This window comes from Lygodium microphyllum, chromosome 16 (genome assembly GCF_053477565.2).
Source record: "Lygodium microphyllum isolate KBCC chromosome 16, Lygodium_microphyllum_v1.1.10, whole genome shotgun sequence".
In the NCBI taxonomy this organism is placed as follows: Eukaryota; Viridiplantae; Streptophyta; class Polypodiopsida; order Schizaeales; family Lygodiaceae; genus Lygodium; species Lygodium microphyllum.
In genome coordinates this window covers 44,980,212-45,000,815 of record NC_141150.1, presented here as the reverse complement: position 1 = coordinate 45,000,815, position 20,604 = coordinate 44,980,212, and the positions used below count along the sequence as shown (strand labels likewise).

The following is a 20,604-nucleotide window of genomic DNA, read 5'->3' as shown; positions in this document are numbered from 1 at the left end:
AGCTTTTTGCATAAGCCTTTTGAAAGATATGAGTGATGGTAGATACTCAAAATGTAATCATCATTTCCTCTCTACTACCTCTCTCAATGTAAGAATTAACCAAAAGGGCTACATGCAAAGCCATGCATTTCTTAGCAAATCTCTTAGACCCCTCAAAATGTAGCTAGAGCATTAGGACGAGGTCTAATGTGCTCTCTCTAAATGTATCTATTAAAAAAAAAGAGAGAAACAAAGAAAAGACCCACATGAAGGAAAAAAAAGGGAACGAAGAGCTTCTGTATGTAACATAAGAGTGCCACCAACACTGCACTTAGGGGTTCTCAAGCTAGGTGCGTCTAGTGGCCTCGGTTAGCTGGCTCCATGCCTAATCCCCTAGATCTCCTTGTTTCCTCACTTCACACTTAGGGTACATCAAGGGCAAGACATACCTAGGGAGTTTTTGCACTTGAGACCTATCTCCCTAAGTCACACCCACATCACCTTCCCTTGTACACAAACCTGGTCCTCAAGTGTGGGACAATACCATAGGCTTCCCTAAGGCTCGACCCAACTCCCAGTTTCACTAGCATGGACACCCCGCAGAGCACAATGAGGTAGGCACATCCCCCAGGTAGTGCATTTCCTTTTCCTTTTCAGATATATTTGATAATTTGCAAACCGACCACCAACTTTGGAGGCCTCTGTCACCCACTCAATCTACTCTCAACCTCCACAACCTCACATCCATTAGGTGACGTTTCTTATCCACGTCCGATCTCCACGAAGCCCCATCATTGATCCACATAGCAACCCTTCAACCACTCAAGCCCTCCTCAATAATTACCAACAAGTGCCACGGGATTGGCACTCAGCTAGGAGGGGGGTAATGTTAACCTTGGTGCAAAGAAAGTGAAAAGAAAGCAAAAGAAAATAAAAAAGATGCATGACGAAGTGGAAAAAGGTGGGCCAATGGAAAAACAATAAAAAAAGGGCCAAAAGCGCAAGATTTCAATTTAAAAGTCCAAGGCAAGTGCAAAAGGGAAAAGGCGCATCTTAAATATAAAAGTGCACCCTAGATCCAGAACCTATGCTAAAATGGCTAGTCATGTAAAAAAGGGATGGGTGCCCAAGAGGATTAAGACATGTATAAAAGGTAAAAAGTGAATGAAGAAGCTCATTCTTATGTGTGGCCAAAACTAGCTCTCTTATTCTTCTTGTTCTTGCTTGTGCTTGTACTTAAGAGAGGGAGTGTGAGGGAGCGAGTGTGTGAGCATGAGGGACCACGGTGGAAAAGCTCTCTATATTCTCCTCTTTTCTTCCTCTCTTCTTTTCTCTTCTCTTGTTTCGTGTGTGGCAATGGAGCTTGGAGCTTGAAGCTTGAGGATTGAGCTTGCACCTTAGAGTGTGGAGCTACTGGAGAGCTTGTGGGAGGAGGCAACTCAATTAAGCATGAAGGTGAGCTCGCTACACTTGTAGGTGTGAGGGTGCGCATGGTTATGTGAGAGGTAGCCATTGCACTTGGCTTGAAACACTTGAAACACTTGAAACAATAAGCAATTCATGGGTCTTGCAGCAGTCGAGCAAGAGCTCTCACATCCTCAATCCCAAATCCTACTCAATCACACAAGGTACCTTCATATTAAGATAAATAACATACAAAGTAAGGGATGTAACTCAATCATATATTCATTTGGAAATATTCATTATTTAGCATATGGGCTCGGAATTCATGGCTTAATTATCAAAAACTTGTACTAGGAACGGGTCCTGGAGAAAATGAGCATGCACTTATAATAACAAATTGAATTATGCATTTTCTAGGAAAGAAATAATAAGTTATTGTAGATTATATATTCTATGAAGTATTCAAGGATATTGTTTGGTTTATTGGATTGATCTTTTTAAGATAAGGCTTATTGTCTTGGGGAAGGGATGGCTTCCCTAACCAAGATAAGTTAGTCGATTTATATAGAAGATTCAAAGCGATTTTATGGATTGATGTTATGAAAAATGAATAATTTTCCAATTGATGATGATAGGTTGATTTCTTGGTTGTGTATTTTCACAAAAGTTATTTTGCCCTCATGGGCGGATTTCTAGTAATGTATTAAATCTCCCCTAAGGTTAGTGGTGGAAGTCCTTTACCATGTTGCTATTTAACTACATTGGAGGCTAGGATTGGCCCCAAATGTGAGAGGTCTCTTTGTAGGGAGGATATTCAGCTAAGAGGTGACAAGGGTGCCAATGGGGGCTTTGGTTGTAAATCTCTTGGGTTTATCAAGACTAGTCAAACCCACACAAGCCCTAGATGGACTTCTTGGAAGGCCTTAATGCTAGATAAAGGTGGATTGGTGTATCAAGTGCCATGAGATTTGGACATTGTGTCAGATTAAAGGACAAATTGCCAAGGTGGCATTTTTGTTTATAGTAATAATTTACGTTAATGAACTAGTGTTTAATGGTTAATTAAGAAAACTATATTTGCATGTCAAACAAAATTGTTAGGATAATCAAATAACTAAAACACACCCTCAAGGAAAGGAGGAGGGAAAAATCCTTGATAGATCAGTCCTATGGATGGGTGGTCTCGATGAACTAGGAGTTTTCCTTCAAGAAACTAAAATTAGAAATAGGCCGAATATGTGACTACATAGTGTGTCATCTTAGACCCCGTTCAATGTTGTTTTAGGGCACTAGAGTTGAGACTATACCCTATGAGTAGAGGTTCTCACTCACTATGAACCAACCATGGCATTGATATGCTTCAAATTGAGTTGATTTGTGAATGTAGTGGCTCAAGGACCAACGCTAGTTATAAAGCTGTTAGGAGATTTTAGCATCAAATTAGGAACTCAGATGATCCTTATAGATTACGATTAGAGCCTTCCATTGCAGAGTGGACTTGAGAGTGCATGGGTGACAAATCCCATGTTATTCTAGGGAGTATCGAGTATCGTCGCGTAGGATTATCTCTTGATAGGCTACTAAATCATGTCATTGAGGGGTCCTCAGTTGGGCATATTACAAATCTCTACCCATTTTGGGCCCTCTTCTTAAGTGAAAAATTTAGCACCTTGATAGGTTTCTAAGGCATGTCATACACAATCTCGAGACCCTAAAAGTAGACTCCCTATTATAGAACTTTTTTGTTGCTTCACTCTTGTTAAAGGTAACGAACCCTTGCTCCCATAGTATATGTGATCAATCGCACCTTTTGTTTTAAGAATTGTGCTGAACTAGTATGTTGTGTCCATTGCCTTTGAGGGCTTGATTATGAAGAAGACAAGGTCAACTTTCTTGTTGTAATAGCTTCAATCAACTATGTTTGTGAGTTAGACTTGCCACCTTTAGAAGATGTTTCCTTCCACTTCCTCTATTGTGTGTTATTTGTATTTCTATCTACCTTTGTACTTCTATCTACCTTCAAACCTTCATCAACGGCCAAGCCCACAATCATGCTCGAGCTTTCTATAGCCATGTGATCCTCCTCCTCAAAGCTTCCTCCTTGGGCTATTTCAAGGTCCCATGCATTGCATTACATGTGAGCTTGCTACTTATGTGAGGTGTGACACATGCCCCTTGTCCTAAGGATGATTAAAAACCCCCTAATTATGGTTAGGACATCTCACTACTTTTGGAGTCCTTGCTTGCTAATCTCTAGCACACTTGTAGAGAATTCTTTGCATCAAATCGATAGCCTTTTCTCTTTTTGTTGCCAAAAAGACGAAATGTGCTCCTTGCTGGCGATCCAAGCGATTTTTCACCCGAGAGAGAGAGAGAGAGAGAGAGAGAGAGAGAGAGAGAGAGAGGCCTAGATGAAATTTCATCGGATCCATGGCTTCTATCTCTGCTGACGAAGGGGAGGAGCCGCAGCAGCATTTGGACAGGCCTTTGAAAGACGGAGAGCGTTTGCTGGCCCCGACTCGTCGCCCCGATGGCACCCTGCGCAAAGCCATACGCATCCGTGCCGGCTACACCCCTCAAGATGAGGTTGCCATCTACCAGTCTAAAGGCGCTCTGGTAATGGCTCTCTCTTCTGTCTCGCTCTTTCCACTTATTCTAGAGTTTTTGCTTTCTTTCTTCAGCATTCCAAGGTAGATCAAAGTCGTCAGGTGTTATTTTTGACAGAGAGCTGTCCAATCCTCTCTGTCCAATGGAAGGATTGTACAGTGGTCATTAGATGAAGCGAGAACTCCTTTAGGGACCGCACTTAGAACACAGATTGCTGTAGTGAGCATGGCAACTTCAAACTCTTGGATGGAGGATTATCCTTAAGACTTCTTTTGTGCGTCAGAGACGTGCTTGTTGGTATGTCAAGTAAGCACTTGTAGTTGGCACTGGTTAAAGGACAGATTTGTGAAGACAGTTGGGGAACCAAGGCATGTTACCTCAGAGACTGGACAGGCCCTTCAAAGCTTTGTTGTAGAAAGGAAATTTCAACAACAAGGGTCTTCCACCAGTTACTTCATTACAAGAAGGAGCTAGTGGTTAGTAGCTCCAAGCATTCCATGTTGTTGAAGTGCAACGCACTTAATTATAATGCAGCATTAGAAGAACATCAGAGTTGTGAGATGAGTGAGGATCCTTAAAGGTTTCACCCAATTGGCTTTGTTATAGTCACATTTTTAAAGAAATCATGCTACCTTTGTCATGTAGATGAACTTCTTGTCAATATATCTTGCTGATGGTTTTGCATTCAATAATGTCAACTTGGTGGTTTTCTATAACAAATCCTACCACACAATGTAAGGACATAGTCCTACAGAGTATCCTTGTTGAAGACCTGTCTATCCTTGAGTTTTAAGCCCATGTTTAGTCGCCCAACTACCAAGCTCCTAGACCAAATATATTGGCCAATGAGGGGCCAATTGTTATGGTCTTGTAATTACTTGGATCCATTGGTCTTTTGCCTTTACGACATGTATAATGGTGTTGGTTATCCAAGTAATTTGAAAGCCTTCCCATATAGCTCTGTCAAACATGCATGGCAATGCATGAGAAAGTTGCTTCGCTATCAAACCATCAAATGATTATGTGCTCTCTCATTCTAGAAATTATCTATGGTGTGTTGTAGCATCTTCTCCACCTTCAAATAGAGGTAGCTTCAAAAGTGTAGGCTTATAAGCAAGCGCGACTTATCTCTAGTGTCTACTATGACATTAGAAACATGCATAAATGGAGTAAGAGCTATACCAATATTATTGGAACAGGACTAAGGTGTCAGGGAGGTTTTTCCAAGATTCTTAGCTTAATCTCTATTATCTCTGGGACTTATGTACCATTCGTCTATCATGCCCTATACAACCCTCCTTCCTCTCTCTTAAGCCAAGTCCATGTATAGGGACTAGGATCTTGGAATAGCCTCTAGAGTCCATGCATACTAATAGTCTTTTTCCAAGAGTAATCGACACAATTTTTGCTCGATGTTTCATAGATACTTGTTTCTTTTATTGTACTAGATGTTGGTAATGAGTCAAGCTTGGTTATGATGTGTGCTCTTGACGCTACCTTTTTTGAAGGTGAGCTTGCATCTCGTGACACTCATCATTGTACCATACTCTATCGGTGGTTTGCTAGTAGCTTTGGTGTGTATAAAAGCAGTTGTATGAAGGGATGTGGCTAGTTATGTTATGAGGTCCCACAAGGATGGATGGATCGAAACTAGAAAGAGTGTGATAAACTTGGCTAGAATATGTAGTAGATACCTTTTGGATGAAGTGATAATGTGGTGCTCAAGATAGTGATTGTGGTGGAGTTTGGATGTTGTAGTGAAATTTAACATGAAATGGAAAAGAGTATATATGTGTAATTCGATGAGATGTTGATGCAACTTTACAGGAAAAAATCTTCCATGTCATGTATCAAGGAGAGGGAGCGAAACTGATCTTTAGTCAACCAGAAAATGGAAGTTTAATTACACAAATTTAGTACTTAAAATAGAAAAATAATTAAAGAATAGGTGGAGCTTGCTCTTACAAAGTTGCTCAAATCTTCACCTAGACATGAACATAGATTGACCCAAATCTTAGCACCTCTCATAGTATTTCTTTACTTCTTTGTCCATGAACATAATAATACAACTTTGATTATATGCACTTAATCCACACACGAGCAGACTTAGATTCAACTTAATAATCTGTCACTTGATCTTAGATGTTCCAATTGATATCTTATTTGAATCAATTCAGTCCGTTATGAGCACTTTGGATCTCTTGCCTCATGATTCTCACTGACACACATGTAGCCAACTAACAACTCAACTTTCAAGCAATTCTAGAATAGTAATAGATTGAAACTTGAGATCAAACAAGCCGTTTCTACTGCCAAATCAAACTCCATGGCTGCCAAATAGCTATTTGGCAGCAACAACACGAGATTAGCAAAGTAGGTTTGTTGTGACCAATCTTTTGTATATAAACTATTATGAAGATGTATTGCAAGGTAGGTTCAGTATGTACGTACAGATCGTTACCGTACAGTACGTACTGATCGTACGCTTTGTGTACATATGGAACATAAAAAACGTGATCATTTTTTTCATGTAAAATTTGGGGCTCAAAACGTGATATGCCTAACAATTTCTGCATCTCTTGGTTATTTGTGGATTTTCCTGGGTAAATTGAGACAAAAGCCCGAAACGTGTTCACTGTTTCAGTGTTTGCAGGTTATGTGAGCTACAGGAGGCGCCAGCGTGCATAGACCAGGTACATCTTGTCTCTCTCTCTCTGCGCTCTCTCTCTCTCTCTGTGGGCTCACTTTCATGCATGCTGGAGCCTCTCTCTCTCTCTCTCTCTCTCGTAATGGACTCTCTTCTCTCTCTCTCTCTCGCGCACGCACACGCACACACTCGCTCGCGTTGATTCTTGTGCACGCGCGCGCACATATTTACTGATGTTTTTCTCTTTTATCTTGCTCCAGGAGCCATCATGCCGAAACCAGTCAATCCCTATTGGAAGGAGTATACCAATATACTCCATATCGTCAACACTCCCGGGCAAGCTGGTTCAGGTAGTCACAGGTGGTCATGCAAATTCTGCAATTTCACATTGACCAGTACAATTATGCGTGTGGTGAAGCATTTGACGGGCATCAATTACTCAAACAACTATAGCGCGTGCAAGAAGGTGCCAAAAGCTGTCCGAGAGAAGTTGATTGCTGAGAACTTCCCAGCAATGGGGGCAGTAGCAAAAGGCCAAGGATCCCAGAAAACACAAGACGCCTTTCATGATGCTCTTATTGGGGAGTTTGGTGATCCTCCTACATAGGTAGAGGAGAGTTTTGTGTCTCAGCCCGTTGCCTCAGAGCAGCCATCTGCTAGTAGGAAGAGGGCTCGTGTCATGCAGGAGGAGGAGGAGGAGGAGGAGGAGGAGGAGGAAGAGGAAGAAGAAGGTTCTAATGATATGCATGTGCCTAGGCAAACCACCTTGCCTTCATGTGTGCATTCTCAGTCTTGGGTGAGAGAGTGTCAGAAGGTAGCTGAGATGGAGATTGCTCGCACTCTCATTGAGTGTAACATCAGTTTCAATGTCTTAAGGACTGAGCAGTGGAAGAGGATGGTTAGGGCCATTGCCCAAGTGGGTGCTAGTGCTACAGATTCATGGTGTGGGCTGGATTACAAAAAAATGCGCACCATTGCACTTGACGAGCAAAAGGCCTTAATAGATAAGGCATTGGTCCCAGTGAAAGCTGGTTGGCAGCAGTTTGGATGCCCCATTATCTCTGATGGATGGAGTGATATACGCAGGTGGCACATCATAAATATACTTGTCTCCTCTTGTCTTGGTACTTACTTCTTGCGCGCTGTAGATGTACAGAAGGCAAGAGAGAAGATCACAGGTGAGTTTATCTATGGGCATATTCATACAGCCATCATGGAGATTGGTAAAGAGAATGTGGTCCAAGTTGTTACAGATAATGCATCCAACTGCAAGGCAATGGGAAAAATGGTGAAGACGGAGTTCCCACACATTGTGTGGACTCCATGTGCAGCCCATTGTCTAGACTTGCTTATGGAGGACATAGGCAAACTACCTTGGGTGCAGCCCATAGTTTCAGATGCTACTAGGATGACCACATTCTTTCAAAAGAAGCATCAGGCTTTAGCCATCTTTCATAGCCACAGTAATCTAGATATGGTGCTGCCCTCCAAGACCAGATTTGCATACATGTTTTTGGTGTTGCAAAGGCTCTTCAAGCTTAGGGATCCACTTTTGCAGACAGTTGTGGACCCAAAGTGGAGGGACATGTCTCATGCACAAAAAGAGGTGACCAAAGCCATTCAAAGGCGTATCCTAGATGTGTCTTTTTGGACAAAGGTTCAGGATTTGACAGTGGCTTTGCAGCCCATATATGTGATGCTTCGAGTCATGGACATGGAGGGCTCCACATTGGGTCTGGTTTATCACCTCTTCATGCAGATGAAGAGCCATATCACAGCATGCCAAGCCTTGTCCCAGCAGTGGTAAGTACTAGATTTTTGTTCTTGTACTTCTTTATGGCTGCTTGCATATGCTATTTACTTATTATTAAATTTTAATGCATAGGCTATATAGTACAGCACATGCATTGGCCTTGTAATGTGTCTAAACTTTGATGTTACTGATTTTTGCAGTCGAGATGATATCTTGACTCTTGTGGAGAGTCGGTGGAAGTTTATGAGTCGTCCCATTCATGGGATGGCTGCTTTACTCCATTCTTTCTACAAGATCCCAGGCTTGTTCCATGAGCAGCATCTCATGCAACTGAAAGACAAGTTCATCGCACGTATCTTTGACGAGGAGCAGCAGCTTCAAATAGATGTAGAGATGTGCAGCTTCATGAATAACTTGGGACCATCATTTTCACGGGCAGCGGCATTGCGTTCGGAGGCTACTAGTCTTCCTCTCATATGGTGGCAGAGTTATGGCCGGCAAGGTCTTCCACGTCTGACTTATTTGGCTCTACGTATCTTGTCACAGGTAACTCACTCTCTGTGCTCTCTCTCTCTCTCTCTCTCTCTTTTACATCTCTCAAGTGTAGCAATGGCAATTATCAAGCCAATGACACCTGCAAATGCAAGATTGCTCAGCGGCTGCTTGTGAGCGCAATTGGAGTGCTTATTCTTTGATTCATACAAAGATCCGGAATCGCCTTAGCACTTCTCAATTGGAGAAGTTAGTGTATTGCAGGGCCAATATGAGGCTTGTGCGCGCCTACCATGCCTTGGAGACACCCAAGCAGGTTCGGACTAGTAGCTATTTACATGTTTAAAATATTATATCTCTATATTAGTATTTAATTTAAAATTTACATTATTGTTCAATGTTAACAAATGTATGCTATGTTGCCATCTTGAACAGGCTGATCCCTCACATATAAAGCTGGTGGCTGATCCGAATCATCCGATCACAGATGAGGACCAGCATATTAGGGATGAGTAGGAGATTTTGCGTATGCTTCATAGAGAGATGGAGGAGATGGATAGGCGTGTGATGAGGTTACGTGCACGTGCTTATAGCATTCCACTACGTGAGCAAGCTGCAAATCCAGAGTATGCTCGACGGAAAGGCATTCGCAAAGGAAAGCTACCCATTCGGACTCCTCGGCGATGTGCGAATGAGGTAGTTTGTCTCATTCACACTGAGGAGGAGCAGGATCTAGGTGATGCAGTCCAGGCTACAGGCCCTGTGATGGTAGAGCCAGAGTTTGACGATGATGGCAATGTCGTGGCGGATGGAGACATGCTCTCTTCAGCCTCATCATTGTCCTCTTCTGATCATGAGTTTTGCTAGAGCCTAGGTAGTGGACTGTGGGCACTAGTGACTACAGTCAGATCTAAAAATTTTGAATTTTCATATATTTCAGTTGGGTGTTTTTATTTATGACATATGTATGCTCTATTAGGAGCCATCTTGACTTGACATTTGTCACCTTGGTGGATTGTTCCTAACTTCCTTGTTAGCAATTGTACGTTGTTTGATGCAGTGTACTGTGTTATGTTTTGGCTCTTTATCATGTAGACTTCCTCAATGTTAGTTTGATAGTCTCAAATTTCAATTTTCACTATTTAGTGTTATGCACGTGTTAAATGTTTAATGCTTAAAGGTTTCAATTGTGATGTGACATAGTCATAAGTGCTAAGTAGGGAATGTATATATCTTTATGCTTAATGTACAGTGGAAAACACCCTAAAATATCCTCTTGTTTATTATTTTTTTACAAAGGTACGTATTTTTATGTACATAAAAAATTTATCCATACAGAACGATGTATAGTACGTATCTATACATGCCGTACATTACGTATGGAACCACCTTGATGTATTGGCTCAGTGATTCAAATAATTCGATGCTCATAGATCTTGAAAGGTGATCTGTACTATTCGAGTATTTTAAAATATGATTAAATGCTTGTCTTTTTATTCAAGGGTGGTCAATTGCTAGAACACATTGCAATTATATTTGTGGTGTTATTGACGAGATACCCAAGAGAAATTAAAAGTTTAGTGGGGTGATTAGATTGACTAAAAAGCAAAGATGGCTAAGACTTTTTCACTCAGGTAGTCACATTGACTGAAAGCTCATATAAGGGACGGTTTCGAAAATTGAAATGAGTTGCTTACGATTAAAGAAGCAAAGAATTAACTAATAAATCTATTCAATTAAGCTCTCTAGACTTCAAATTTGGAGACTCTTAAAATTTAGGAGGTTACTATTTCTTAAAGTTATTCAAAGGAATTTTTTGTTTACATTAAATGCTCTAGAACTTAGTAAGGAACAATTTAGTCTTTAGCAGCTATCTCATATTCTTAACCATGTTTAGAGATTTTTAAACTTTTCATTTGTGGTCTCTACTTTCCACTTGTGAGCACCCAAGCCCCACACTTATGTATTGGAGATCTCTCTTTTCATTTTCAACAAGCTCTAATGTTGAAATTTCGGCGACATGCTTCGTACACACTTAGCTATTAGTCATTTAAGAAGTTCTTTTTACTCATCTTAAATACATTAAATCATAAGAGAAGAAAGTTAGGCTTGTTGTTTGATATATGTAGAAATTAGGATTTTTAAAATCCTTATTCTTGGGTTTGCACAAGTTAGCCTCATTGTATATGGTTTAGGCACTTTGTGCACGTGGCTTGTTTCAATGAAATCCTTTAAAGAAGGAGGGATTAGTCTTTTTCTCATGGCGGTGTCATCTCTCTTTTCCTTTTTTTATACTTCTCTCTCTCTCTCTCTCTCTCTCTTGCAACCTAATCTTTTAATAATCATGGTGATAATTGATCAAGTTGGTAAATTTCAAAGTATTGTCATTTCTTACTTTCTTTCGTGCACTTGCATTGGTAATAGAGCAACGACTTTGTTCTTGTAAGCACTTTTCTGGGGTGGCAAGAACTTTTGGCTCAATATTCTCACCCTATGAAGCTTTGTATGCTTCTTAGATTATGAGAAGATACAAAGATACAAGGAGCTGGAAACTAATCTAAAAATTCAAGCTTTGATGAAAAAAAGAGTAAAAACGCATCTCAGTATGAAAGATATCAATGTTATTGATGCAACAAAGTGTATAAAGGGAAACACATTACCTATCATTTGAGAATCCACCCAAGCTGACTTCTAAGTACTATCATACGCAACGTGCCTCCTCGTCTCAAAAGTTCCTCCATGGAGAAGAGCAAGGAGAAAGTCAAAGAATTGGTTGTTTTCATGGTAACTAAATCTCCAAAGATGCTTTTAGCAAAGGAAGATGATAAGGGCTCTATCACAATCGGTGTAGCTGCTAGTTGAACTTTGATGATCTCATGTAGAATTGAGACCTCGCATCTAATCATCCTAGATATCATGGACACCACGGGTCTCTTCATCGGATGTGACCAATGTATCAAAGAGCCACAACTTGGTGCAGGATTCTTGGAATTGTACGTGTGAGCACATCCTCTCCAAATCACCTAGTGTTGTGTATCTGCGAGTCAATCTAGTATCTTTTGCCTCTCGTATAGAAAAAGTGAGCCTTGTGAGTAAGACTCCTAGGTATGTATAAGAATCCACATACTAACTCTTATTCATATGTGAGTTTAGGTGTTGATCTCCTAACCCATTGTGGTGTAGTATTAAATAACATCACCTTGGTTTTACCGAGGTTCACGGAAAGCCCACTGTCCAATGCATAGGAGTGTAACGCATCCAAGTGTCTTTGTAGTTCCTTTGGAGAGTAGGCTATCAATAGAATATCATTTGCATATAGTAGGAGAGGTATCCAAGTGCCAACTAGTGGAGCTCCTTTGTCTCCTCCTTGTGAGATATAATCAGCAATCCCATCAATGTATAAGCCAAATAATGTTGGTGATAGGGGGCATTCCTGCTTCACCCCAATGATGGAGTGAATAGGTGTTGAAAGGCCCTCAGGTGTTTGAACTTTGTCCACAACTCTCTCACACAATGCCAATATACCCCAATTGAGCTCTTTCGGTACTTCTATGGCATGCAATCTGAGTATATAAAGTTGTCTCTCGGCATTGTGAAAGCAACAATAAGTTCATCGCCCATGGGCCCTTCCCTTCTCAATGATTGCTCTAAGTGTGAGGATGTGATCCAATATGGAGAAGCCTCAAGACTGCAATGAAGAAGAGAATGGAAGGAGAGAATTTGCATTGAACTTTGAAAGAAAATTGAACATAATGAGGACTGATCAGTCGTGATGAAAGCTTGACTTTTTTTTCTCTTTAGCATTCTGTCTCATCCTCAAGCCTATTCTCATCCTCTCTCAACAATTTCTAGTAAAATCAGCCATTGGAGTTAGAGGTTTTGACTGATCTCAGCTGTAAATCCTAATTTACAGTAGAAATTAGGGTTCGATAGTCACCTCATGAAGCTTGCTCAGAAATTGAAGGCCTAGATACTTGAATTTCAATCATTGAAATTGGGGCGATTTCAAGAGATTCAAGTGACCATTTAGCTAGCAACATTTGGGGCTGAATTTGTCACCTAAGAAGCACAATTGAAGGCCAATCCTTGAGCAAAGCAAGGGGCAAATTGGTTTGAAGGTTTGTTGGTCATTTATGACGGTAAAAGCCAATCCTTTTGTATGGGGTTTCTGAAAATAGCCTTGATGGCACTATCTTTCCATTTGTGTAAGTGCAGCATACCCTCATAGACGTTTGTCATGGGCTGCTTGTCTTATGGAAAAACGGGTCCTTGTACTTGTGAAGGTGATACCCCAAGTGTACATACGAGTTTTGTGTTTGTCACATCCACATGGTTGCCTTTGTAAGTGATGTCTAGATTTTTGAAAGACCAAGACCTTGGTCTTTCAAGATTCAATGAGAGTCCCGAGAGAGAGAGAGAGAGAGAGAGAGAGAGAGAGAGAGTAGCTTCGTTGGTAGGTCAAACGCATGGTGACTAGAAGGTCCTACACCCCTATGGTGGTCTTGTAATAGGAGTCAGAAGCAAGATTTGAACCCATGTTTGCAGCTTGATAAAACAAGTGTTTTAACACTTGTGTAGCCACTTGATTACGAGGGTATTAGATTCCAAAGGACCTGCATCTGCTTCTGAAAGTTCACTGTTAACCAGTTTCACCTCTCTCCTTACTTTTCACTAGTTGGCATAACTTCCTCTATACTTTCTTTATTCTGTTTGTTTACAAAAAGTCTCAGTCCGATTGCATTATCAGTAGTTGGTATGACTGTCTTATGAATTTTCAGTTACTCCTTATATTTTGTTAGCAATACACATACAAATGCAGGCAGTTCTATTTGTGTCTTTTCTGTTTATATTTTGATGCAAATTACATAATGAACCATGGGAAGATCAATGCAAGTTTTGATAATGTTTGGCTTTTACTATGCAGTATAGAAGAGGTTTACCACAGGTGCCACCAGGCTATGATCCAGTAGAAGATGCACCTCAACGTCCCAAAACAAAATCAGCAAGGAAAAATCAGAAAAGAAAAGAAAAGAAACATCAGGTATATCTTGAATTGGCTGATGTTTTATTTCAATATTTATTGAATCATAAGTCTTTCCACTTTCATCATAAGTGACCACAGAAACCACTGATCTTCAGTATGAAAAGCATCAGAAAGAAAGTGTCAAAGAATCTTAATGAATCCTTATAGTTCTTGAAACTACACCTGTAAATTCATACTGCACTCATGAGTTGTGACTTTGCATAACAGAACCAATATAAAGATTGAGTGGATACCTAAGTTCTTATAGTTGTCCATCCAAAAACTGCTGGACTGCTGACAATTGTGCATGAGGCTGCCTGCATTGGTATCACAAGACTGTGACAACTAGTACATTTTTGTTGATTTCTTTATTACATATTTTATTTGGTTTTTCTTTTTGGAATCCCTCTTGAAATGTAAATGGCTGAGTTGCATGGCCAGTATGTGAAACAGACAGGAATGTCTAGTGAGTCAAGACTGGACAGTTAAGTCCAGTAAAGTTTGGAAGAGACTGATGGCACTGTAGATTGACAAGCCTGGAATAGACTTGTTAAAGTGTATATGGACAAGTGTGTTGAAGAAGTAGCCTGGAAGAGACTAGTTCAAAGTGAAGATGGACAAATCTTCAAGAGATTAGTCCATGTGGTGTCATCAGTGGAAATTCACTTTCAGTTGAGCTACATTACAGATTTGGATGTAGCCATAGTCTGCAAAGATGGTTAGAAGACTAGTGGGATGCAATGGAAGCAACTCCTAAAATTTAGGGAGTTACTATTTTTGGACGTCAGAATCTGTTCGCGTCATTACCTTCTTTTTTGCACGAGGATTAATCCTTTGGTCTGTGCCGAGGTAAAATTTTGAATCGAGGATGGAGAATTTTAAACCGAAAGGTTTAAATAGGAAAATTGTTACATGTATGCCATGTGTCACAATTTGGGCATAAATTCCCAAAAGAGAGAGAGAGGGCAGCACAAAAACGAGTGTCAATGCATGGAGGGCTCATTTTTGTGAAAGGGAGATGGATTGTTGCGGATGGAGAGCTCTTGAGAGTTGGTCTACCTTGTCTACCAAATGTTGGCTTAAATGGACATGGAAGTAGTTTTCAGGCTTTACCACAGGTTTTCCCACCGACCTTTGTACATCTTGGGTACTTTGGAGGTGGATTTGTATTTCAAAGTATGGCTGGTTATACACCTGGAAATCAGATTTATGTACCAGGAACAGTGTTTGGGGGTGCACAGGGTTTTATGCCAAACCCCATGTATGGCAATATAGGCATGCAGCCTGGATTTCAAAGAGTTTAGGGCAGTTTTGGCATGCCATAGGGCACTTTTGGTATGGTTGGTTATCAAAATCAGCAAGCAAGTATTGTGTCTACAAGCCCTGTAGTCAGTGGTCCGGCAACTTTCATGCCATTTGTTAGTGTTCCTATGTTGCAGGCATATCCTATGGACCCTTTGATGGCTCATGAGAAGCCAAAGCCATACAAGGAAGGTGGTGCAGGTGTACAGTTTGACATCTTTCGAGGATTTGAAGATAGGACTAAGGCTCTCTCTTTCTTACAGCAATTTGATGCCGCATTTGCAGGAGGGAACTTTACAGAGCCTTCTAAGGTTCCAAAAGCTGCACTTTTCTTAAGGACAATGCTAGACAGTGGTGGAGTACACTGTTGATGCAAGGACAGACTCCTACCACTTGGACTTACTTTAAGCAAGTATTTGCTTCTGCTTGGTTGACCAATGAATTTGAGATCGATGTTATGTCAGCTTGGCACAATTTGGATGCATCTAAATGCAAGGATCTGGAAGACTATAACAAGAAGTTTTGGGAGGCTTTACTTCCAGTCACTTCTTACAGGGTTGTGCCATTGACCGAGCAGATAGAGAAATATTGCTGTGGGCTGCCCAAGGAACTCCGGAATTATTGTACAAAGAGGTCATCACTTTGACTCAGTTAATTGAGAATGCTACCACAGGAAATGCATTATTGTTGGGACAGTCAAGTGGTTTTGGGGGCAGCATTAAACATGACAAATCTGAAAAATTTTCAGTAAAGAAGCCATTTGGTAAACAGGTTTCTCAGATTTCTCAAAGCACAGGTAAATCTTGGCAGTTCAAGAAGAAGCCAGCTAAGTTCTTTGGACAGCAGTCAAAGGACCAGAAGAAACCTTTTGTGCGCAAGTCTCTTGAAGAGAGAAAGGCTTTAATGGCTGAGAGAAAGTGCTTTATCTGTGAGTAGACTGGTCATATTGCGTCTAATTGTCCGGACAAGAATAAGAGACCAGTTGATGATGATAAAGAGGACAGGAAAGGAAAGAAGCCCAAACCTTTAGCAGGTTTAGTGCCAGATATGCTGGGAGACAAGCCACACTCGGATGCTAATGAGCTTTGCAGAGCTTGGGGTAAAGTTAGGGATCAACATGTACTTATTTTCTTTGATCCTGGAGCTAAGGCAAACTTTATTTCACCAGAGTTGGCTTCTACTTTGGGCATTAGAGCAGATGAGATGGGCTACACAGTAGAGACAGGGTTGGCATGTCGTGGTCACTCAGAGTCTGTGACACCCATTCTTGGAAAGCTGCGTCTTCATATACAATCTTATGTTGATGCAGAAGAATTTTATATCATGCCACTTGAAGGCTGTGATGTCTTGTTGGGAATGCCATGGATGTTCAGAAAGCATGGTGTGTTGGATGCCTTTAACAAGACACTGACTTTGGAACATAGGGGAAAGACTCATGTGCTTGATGTGAAGCTTAAAGGAGAGTCTATACCTGTTGTATCGGCTTCTGCTATTACATCTGTAATAAAGAATCATCTTTTTGCGTACTTGATTTTTGCACGTGATGTCAAGGATAATGATGAGTCAAATTTTTCTATGTTAGATAGAGACAGGTCTGCTTTCTTGTCTCAGTTCAGTGATTGTTTTTTTGACTCATTACCATCATAGTTACCACCAGAGAGGCTTGAGGATCATGCAATAGATTTGGTGCCAGGCAGTAGCCCACCAAATAGACCTCCGTATAGGGAAATTGCAGCCCAATAGAAAGAGATATTGAGCCAGGTGAATGAGCTGTTAGAAAAGGGGCTGATTCAGCCCAGTTCATCTCCCTTTTGCTCACTAGTGCTCTTAGTGTAGAAGAAGGATGACTCTTGGCGCATGTGTATAGATTATCGTTGAACAAGAGTACCATCAAGAACAGGTTCCCCATTCCAAGAATTGACGACATCCTTGACCGTTTGGAAGGAGCGTCAATTTTCAGCAGGATAGATTTGAAGAGTGGATACCATCAGATCAGGATTAAGCAAGAGGATGTGCATAAGACTGCATTTAGGACCACGTTTGGTCTCTATGAGTTCTTGGTAATGCCATTTGGACTTACTAATGCTCCTGCTACGTTTAATCGAATGATGGACAGGATTTTTCGTCCATACAGGCAGTTTGTTGGTACATTCTTTGATGACATGACTGTCTTTTCAAAGAATGAACAGGAGCATAGAGAACACTTGAAAGCAGTCTTTGATGAGCTTTGCAGTAATAGGTTGCTTATCAATGGCAAGAAGAGTGAGTTCTTCTTGGAAGAAATCTAGTTCCTGGGGCACATAGTGTCAAAGGATGGTGTCCGAATGGATCCTGCTAAGGTTGAAGCAATTAGAATATGGCCAGATTTGAAGACTGTCCATGATGTTAGAAGCTTCTTGGGTTTGTGTTCTTACTACAGGAGGTTCATTCGCAATTTTGCAAAGATTGCTTCACCTTTACATGCTTTACAGAAGAAAGAAGTTTCTTTCCAGTGGACACAGAAAGAGATTTCAGCTTTCAATCTTCTTAAAGGAAAGATGACTTCTAGTCCAGTGATCATTTTGCAAGATCTTAGAAAAAATTTGTTGTCCAATGTGATGCCTGTGGCAATAGCATTGGTGCAGTGTTAATGCAAGATGGCCGGGTAGTGGCTTATGAAAGCAGAATCTTGCGAGGGCCAGAGAAGACTATGCAGGTCTATGAGAAAGAACTGCTGGCTGTGATTCATGCGCTTTCTTGTTGGAAACACTACCTACTTGGGGCAGATTTTGTTGTCCAGACAGATCATCAGACATTGCGTTATTTCTTAACTCAGACTAAGCTGTCAGAAAAGCATATGCGTTGGGCAAACTTTTTGTCAATGTTCCATTTTCAGATTGTGCATGTGGAAGGCAAAAAGAATGTTGTGGCTAATGCTTTGTCAAGGAAGCCACAAATTTCAGTTGTGCCAATTCCTTATCATCATGAGCTTGATGATATGAAGGAACAGTATGTTGATGATGAAGATTTTGCAAGGATCTTTGATCAGCTTGTTAATGGACAACATCATGAGCATTATCTTCTCAAGGATGGTTTCATGTTGATGCATGGTAGACTATGTGTGACTATGCCATTGAGACGGAAAGTTATGATAGAGAGTCATTCTCCATCGTATGCAGGGCATCATGGTATTGATGCAACAGTCAAAGCAGTAGAGACATTCTTTTATTGGCCTACTTTGAGAAGAGACGTGGATGCTTTTGTGCGGCAGTGTTTGATTTGCTAGAAGGTCAAGTTTGACAGGCAAAAAGCACCAGGGCTTTTACAGCCATTGCCTATTCCGGATAAACCATGGGAAAGCATAGCTATGGATTTTATCTTTGATCTTCCAAGGACACAGACAGGAAATGATGGGATATGGACTATTATTTGCAGGTTTAGCAAACAGGCTCATTTCATTCCTGTCATCAGGAAGAAGATAAAACCAGATTAGATGGCACGTTTGTTTATGTGCAATGTCTTCAAGTATCATGGTATGCCACAGTCTATTGTCAGTGACCATGATCCACGGATGCCAAGTCTATTCTGGAGAGGCATATTTGAGAACATGGGCACAACGCTTAAGTTCTCATCATCATTTCATCCATAGACTGATGGACAGTCAGAAGAGGCAAATATTACTGTCTTGGATCTGCTTAAGTTCTATGTGTCAGAACACAAGTCAAAGTGGGAGCAGTATTTGCCTTTGGTCGAGTATGCATACAATAATACTATGCATTCGTCAACAGGCAAAGCCCCTTTTGAAATTGTTGAAGGTGGTAAAAAGGTTCCTCCCATTTTGCATACAAAGGATAAGATCTTTCAGGCAGATCAGTATGTGCAGAGTATGGGTGAAATGTATCAGAAAGTTAAGCATGCCCTTGAAAGGACTCAGGCAAAGCAAAAGAAATCTGTTGATCATCACCGTCTTGAATTGTTGTTTTCACTTGGTGATTGGGTATTGTTGCGGTTTGAAAAGGCACGCTTAGAGAAGCGAAAAGGCAAGGAAAGTCTTTTCACCAAGCTTAGTATGCGATACTATGGGCCTTTTCAAGTAACAGAGAAGATTAGTGATGTCAGCTATAGGCTGAAATTGCTTGACAATTGGAAGATTCATAATGGTTTCCATGTAAGTCTTCTTAGACCTTATGTGGGTGATGTGCCAGAAGATATGCCAGCTGAGGAACAGCCCGAAGTTGAGGAACTTGATGAAATTCTTGTTCCAGAACAGATATTGGCACACAAAGAAAGGAAAGTGAAAGGCAAGGTTGCTAGAAGGTATTTGGTTAAGTTCAAGAACTATCCAGCCATAGATGCTAAGTGGATGGACGAAGGTGAACTTGCAGAGTCACCTAATGTGTTGGAACTTTACCTTGAAGCATTTTGCTTGCAACCTACCTTGACCCCTTGTATCTCTAAGCTGAAATAGATTGTCAAAGTGACAATTGCTTAAGAAAGAAATTGTGTATAGAAACAGATTTTGTACAGGTTAACACTTATTGTGTCCATATGGTTTTCTCAGTGCTAAAGAAGTAAGTATTGCTTGCAAGAATACAGTTTTTACTTCTATTGAATTGAATACATGTTGTAACAATGATTACTCGATCGGGCATGTATTTTGTGAATTGACTCAGTGGGGATATCATTTTGATGTACCGGCCACTAGATCTCTAGTCAAGGTGATGTGGAGTCATCAAATGAGAATCTGCCACTATGGGGATATCATTGTGGTGTACCGGCCACTATATCTGGAAACAGTGATGTGGAGTCACATGATGATAGTCTGCCATGTTTCACAATTAGAACATACATGTGTTAACAGTGTGTTCAACTCACTATGTTGACTGATAGCATGTATGTGTTGTACATGTGCTGCCAAGTGTAAGTTCACTGGGTTAGCTGGAAGCATGTATGACATTCATGCAAACGAGGACGTTTGCGATTTCGAGAGGGAGGTATGTCACAAGACTGTGACAACTAGTACCTTTTTGTTGATTTCTTTATTACATATTTTATTTGGTTTTTCTTTTTGGAAGGATCCCTCTTGAAATCTAAACGCCTTAGTTGCATGGCCAGTATGTGAAACAGATAGGAATGTCTAGTGAGTCAAGACTGGACAGTTAAGGTCTAGTATAAGTCTGGAAGAGACTGATGGCACTGTAGATTGACAAGCTTGGAAGAGACTTGTGAAAGTGTATATGGACAAGTGTGTTGAAGAACTAGCCTGGAAGAGACTAGTTCAAAGTGAAGATGGACAAATCTTCAAGAGATTAGTCCATGTGGGGTCATCAGTGGAAATTTACTTTCAGTTGAGCTACATTACAGATTTGGATGTAGCCATAGTCTGCAAAGATGGTTAGAAGACTAGTGGGATGCAAT

At 40.7% G+C, this 20,604-nt stretch overlaps 2 protein-coding genes and 1 pseudogene across 7 annotated transcripts in view; all 3 read left to right on the top strand.

Moving 5' to 3' along the window:
- The first annotated feature begins 3,727 nt into the window (after positions 1-3,727).
- The window catches only part of PYM (partner of Y14-MAGO), a 70,142-nt gene continuing 53,265 nt past the window's right edge, over positions 3,728-20,604 (top strand). Inside the window, exons 1-4 of one of the 5 annotated variants that reach the window (XM_087695688.1) lie at positions 3,741-3,999; positions 6,644-6,683; positions 6,898-6,987; positions 13,807-13,923. In XM_087695688.1, coding sequence (XP_087551814.1) covers positions 3,914-3,999; positions 6,644-6,683; positions 6,898-6,987; positions 13,807-13,923 — 333 coding nt within the window. In that variant the 5' untranslated portion in view covers positions 3,741-3,913. Of the gene's footprint in view, positions 4,000-6,634; positions 6,684-6,897; positions 6,988-13,806; positions 13,924-20,604 lie in introns of all 5 variants that reach the window. The other 4 variants (XM_087695687.1, XM_087695690.1, XM_087695691.1 and 1 more) reach the window with 4 other exon arrangements.
- On the top strand, positions 7,380-8,569 carry LOC148022764 (uncharacterized). The gene has a single exon (XM_087695686.1). It carries the CDS (start codon positions 7,380-7,382, stop codon positions 8,442-8,444), a length of 1,065 nt encoding a protein of 354 aa, XP_087551812.1. The 3' UTR covers positions 8,445-8,569.
- LOC148022763 (uncharacterized) lies at positions 8,324-10,139 on the top strand (annotated as a pseudogene). The gene is made up of 4 exons (XR_015693538.1): positions 8,324-8,440; positions 8,591-8,936; positions 9,038-9,198; positions 9,318-10,139. The product of XR_015693538.1 is annotated as an uncharacterized LOC148022763 (transcript).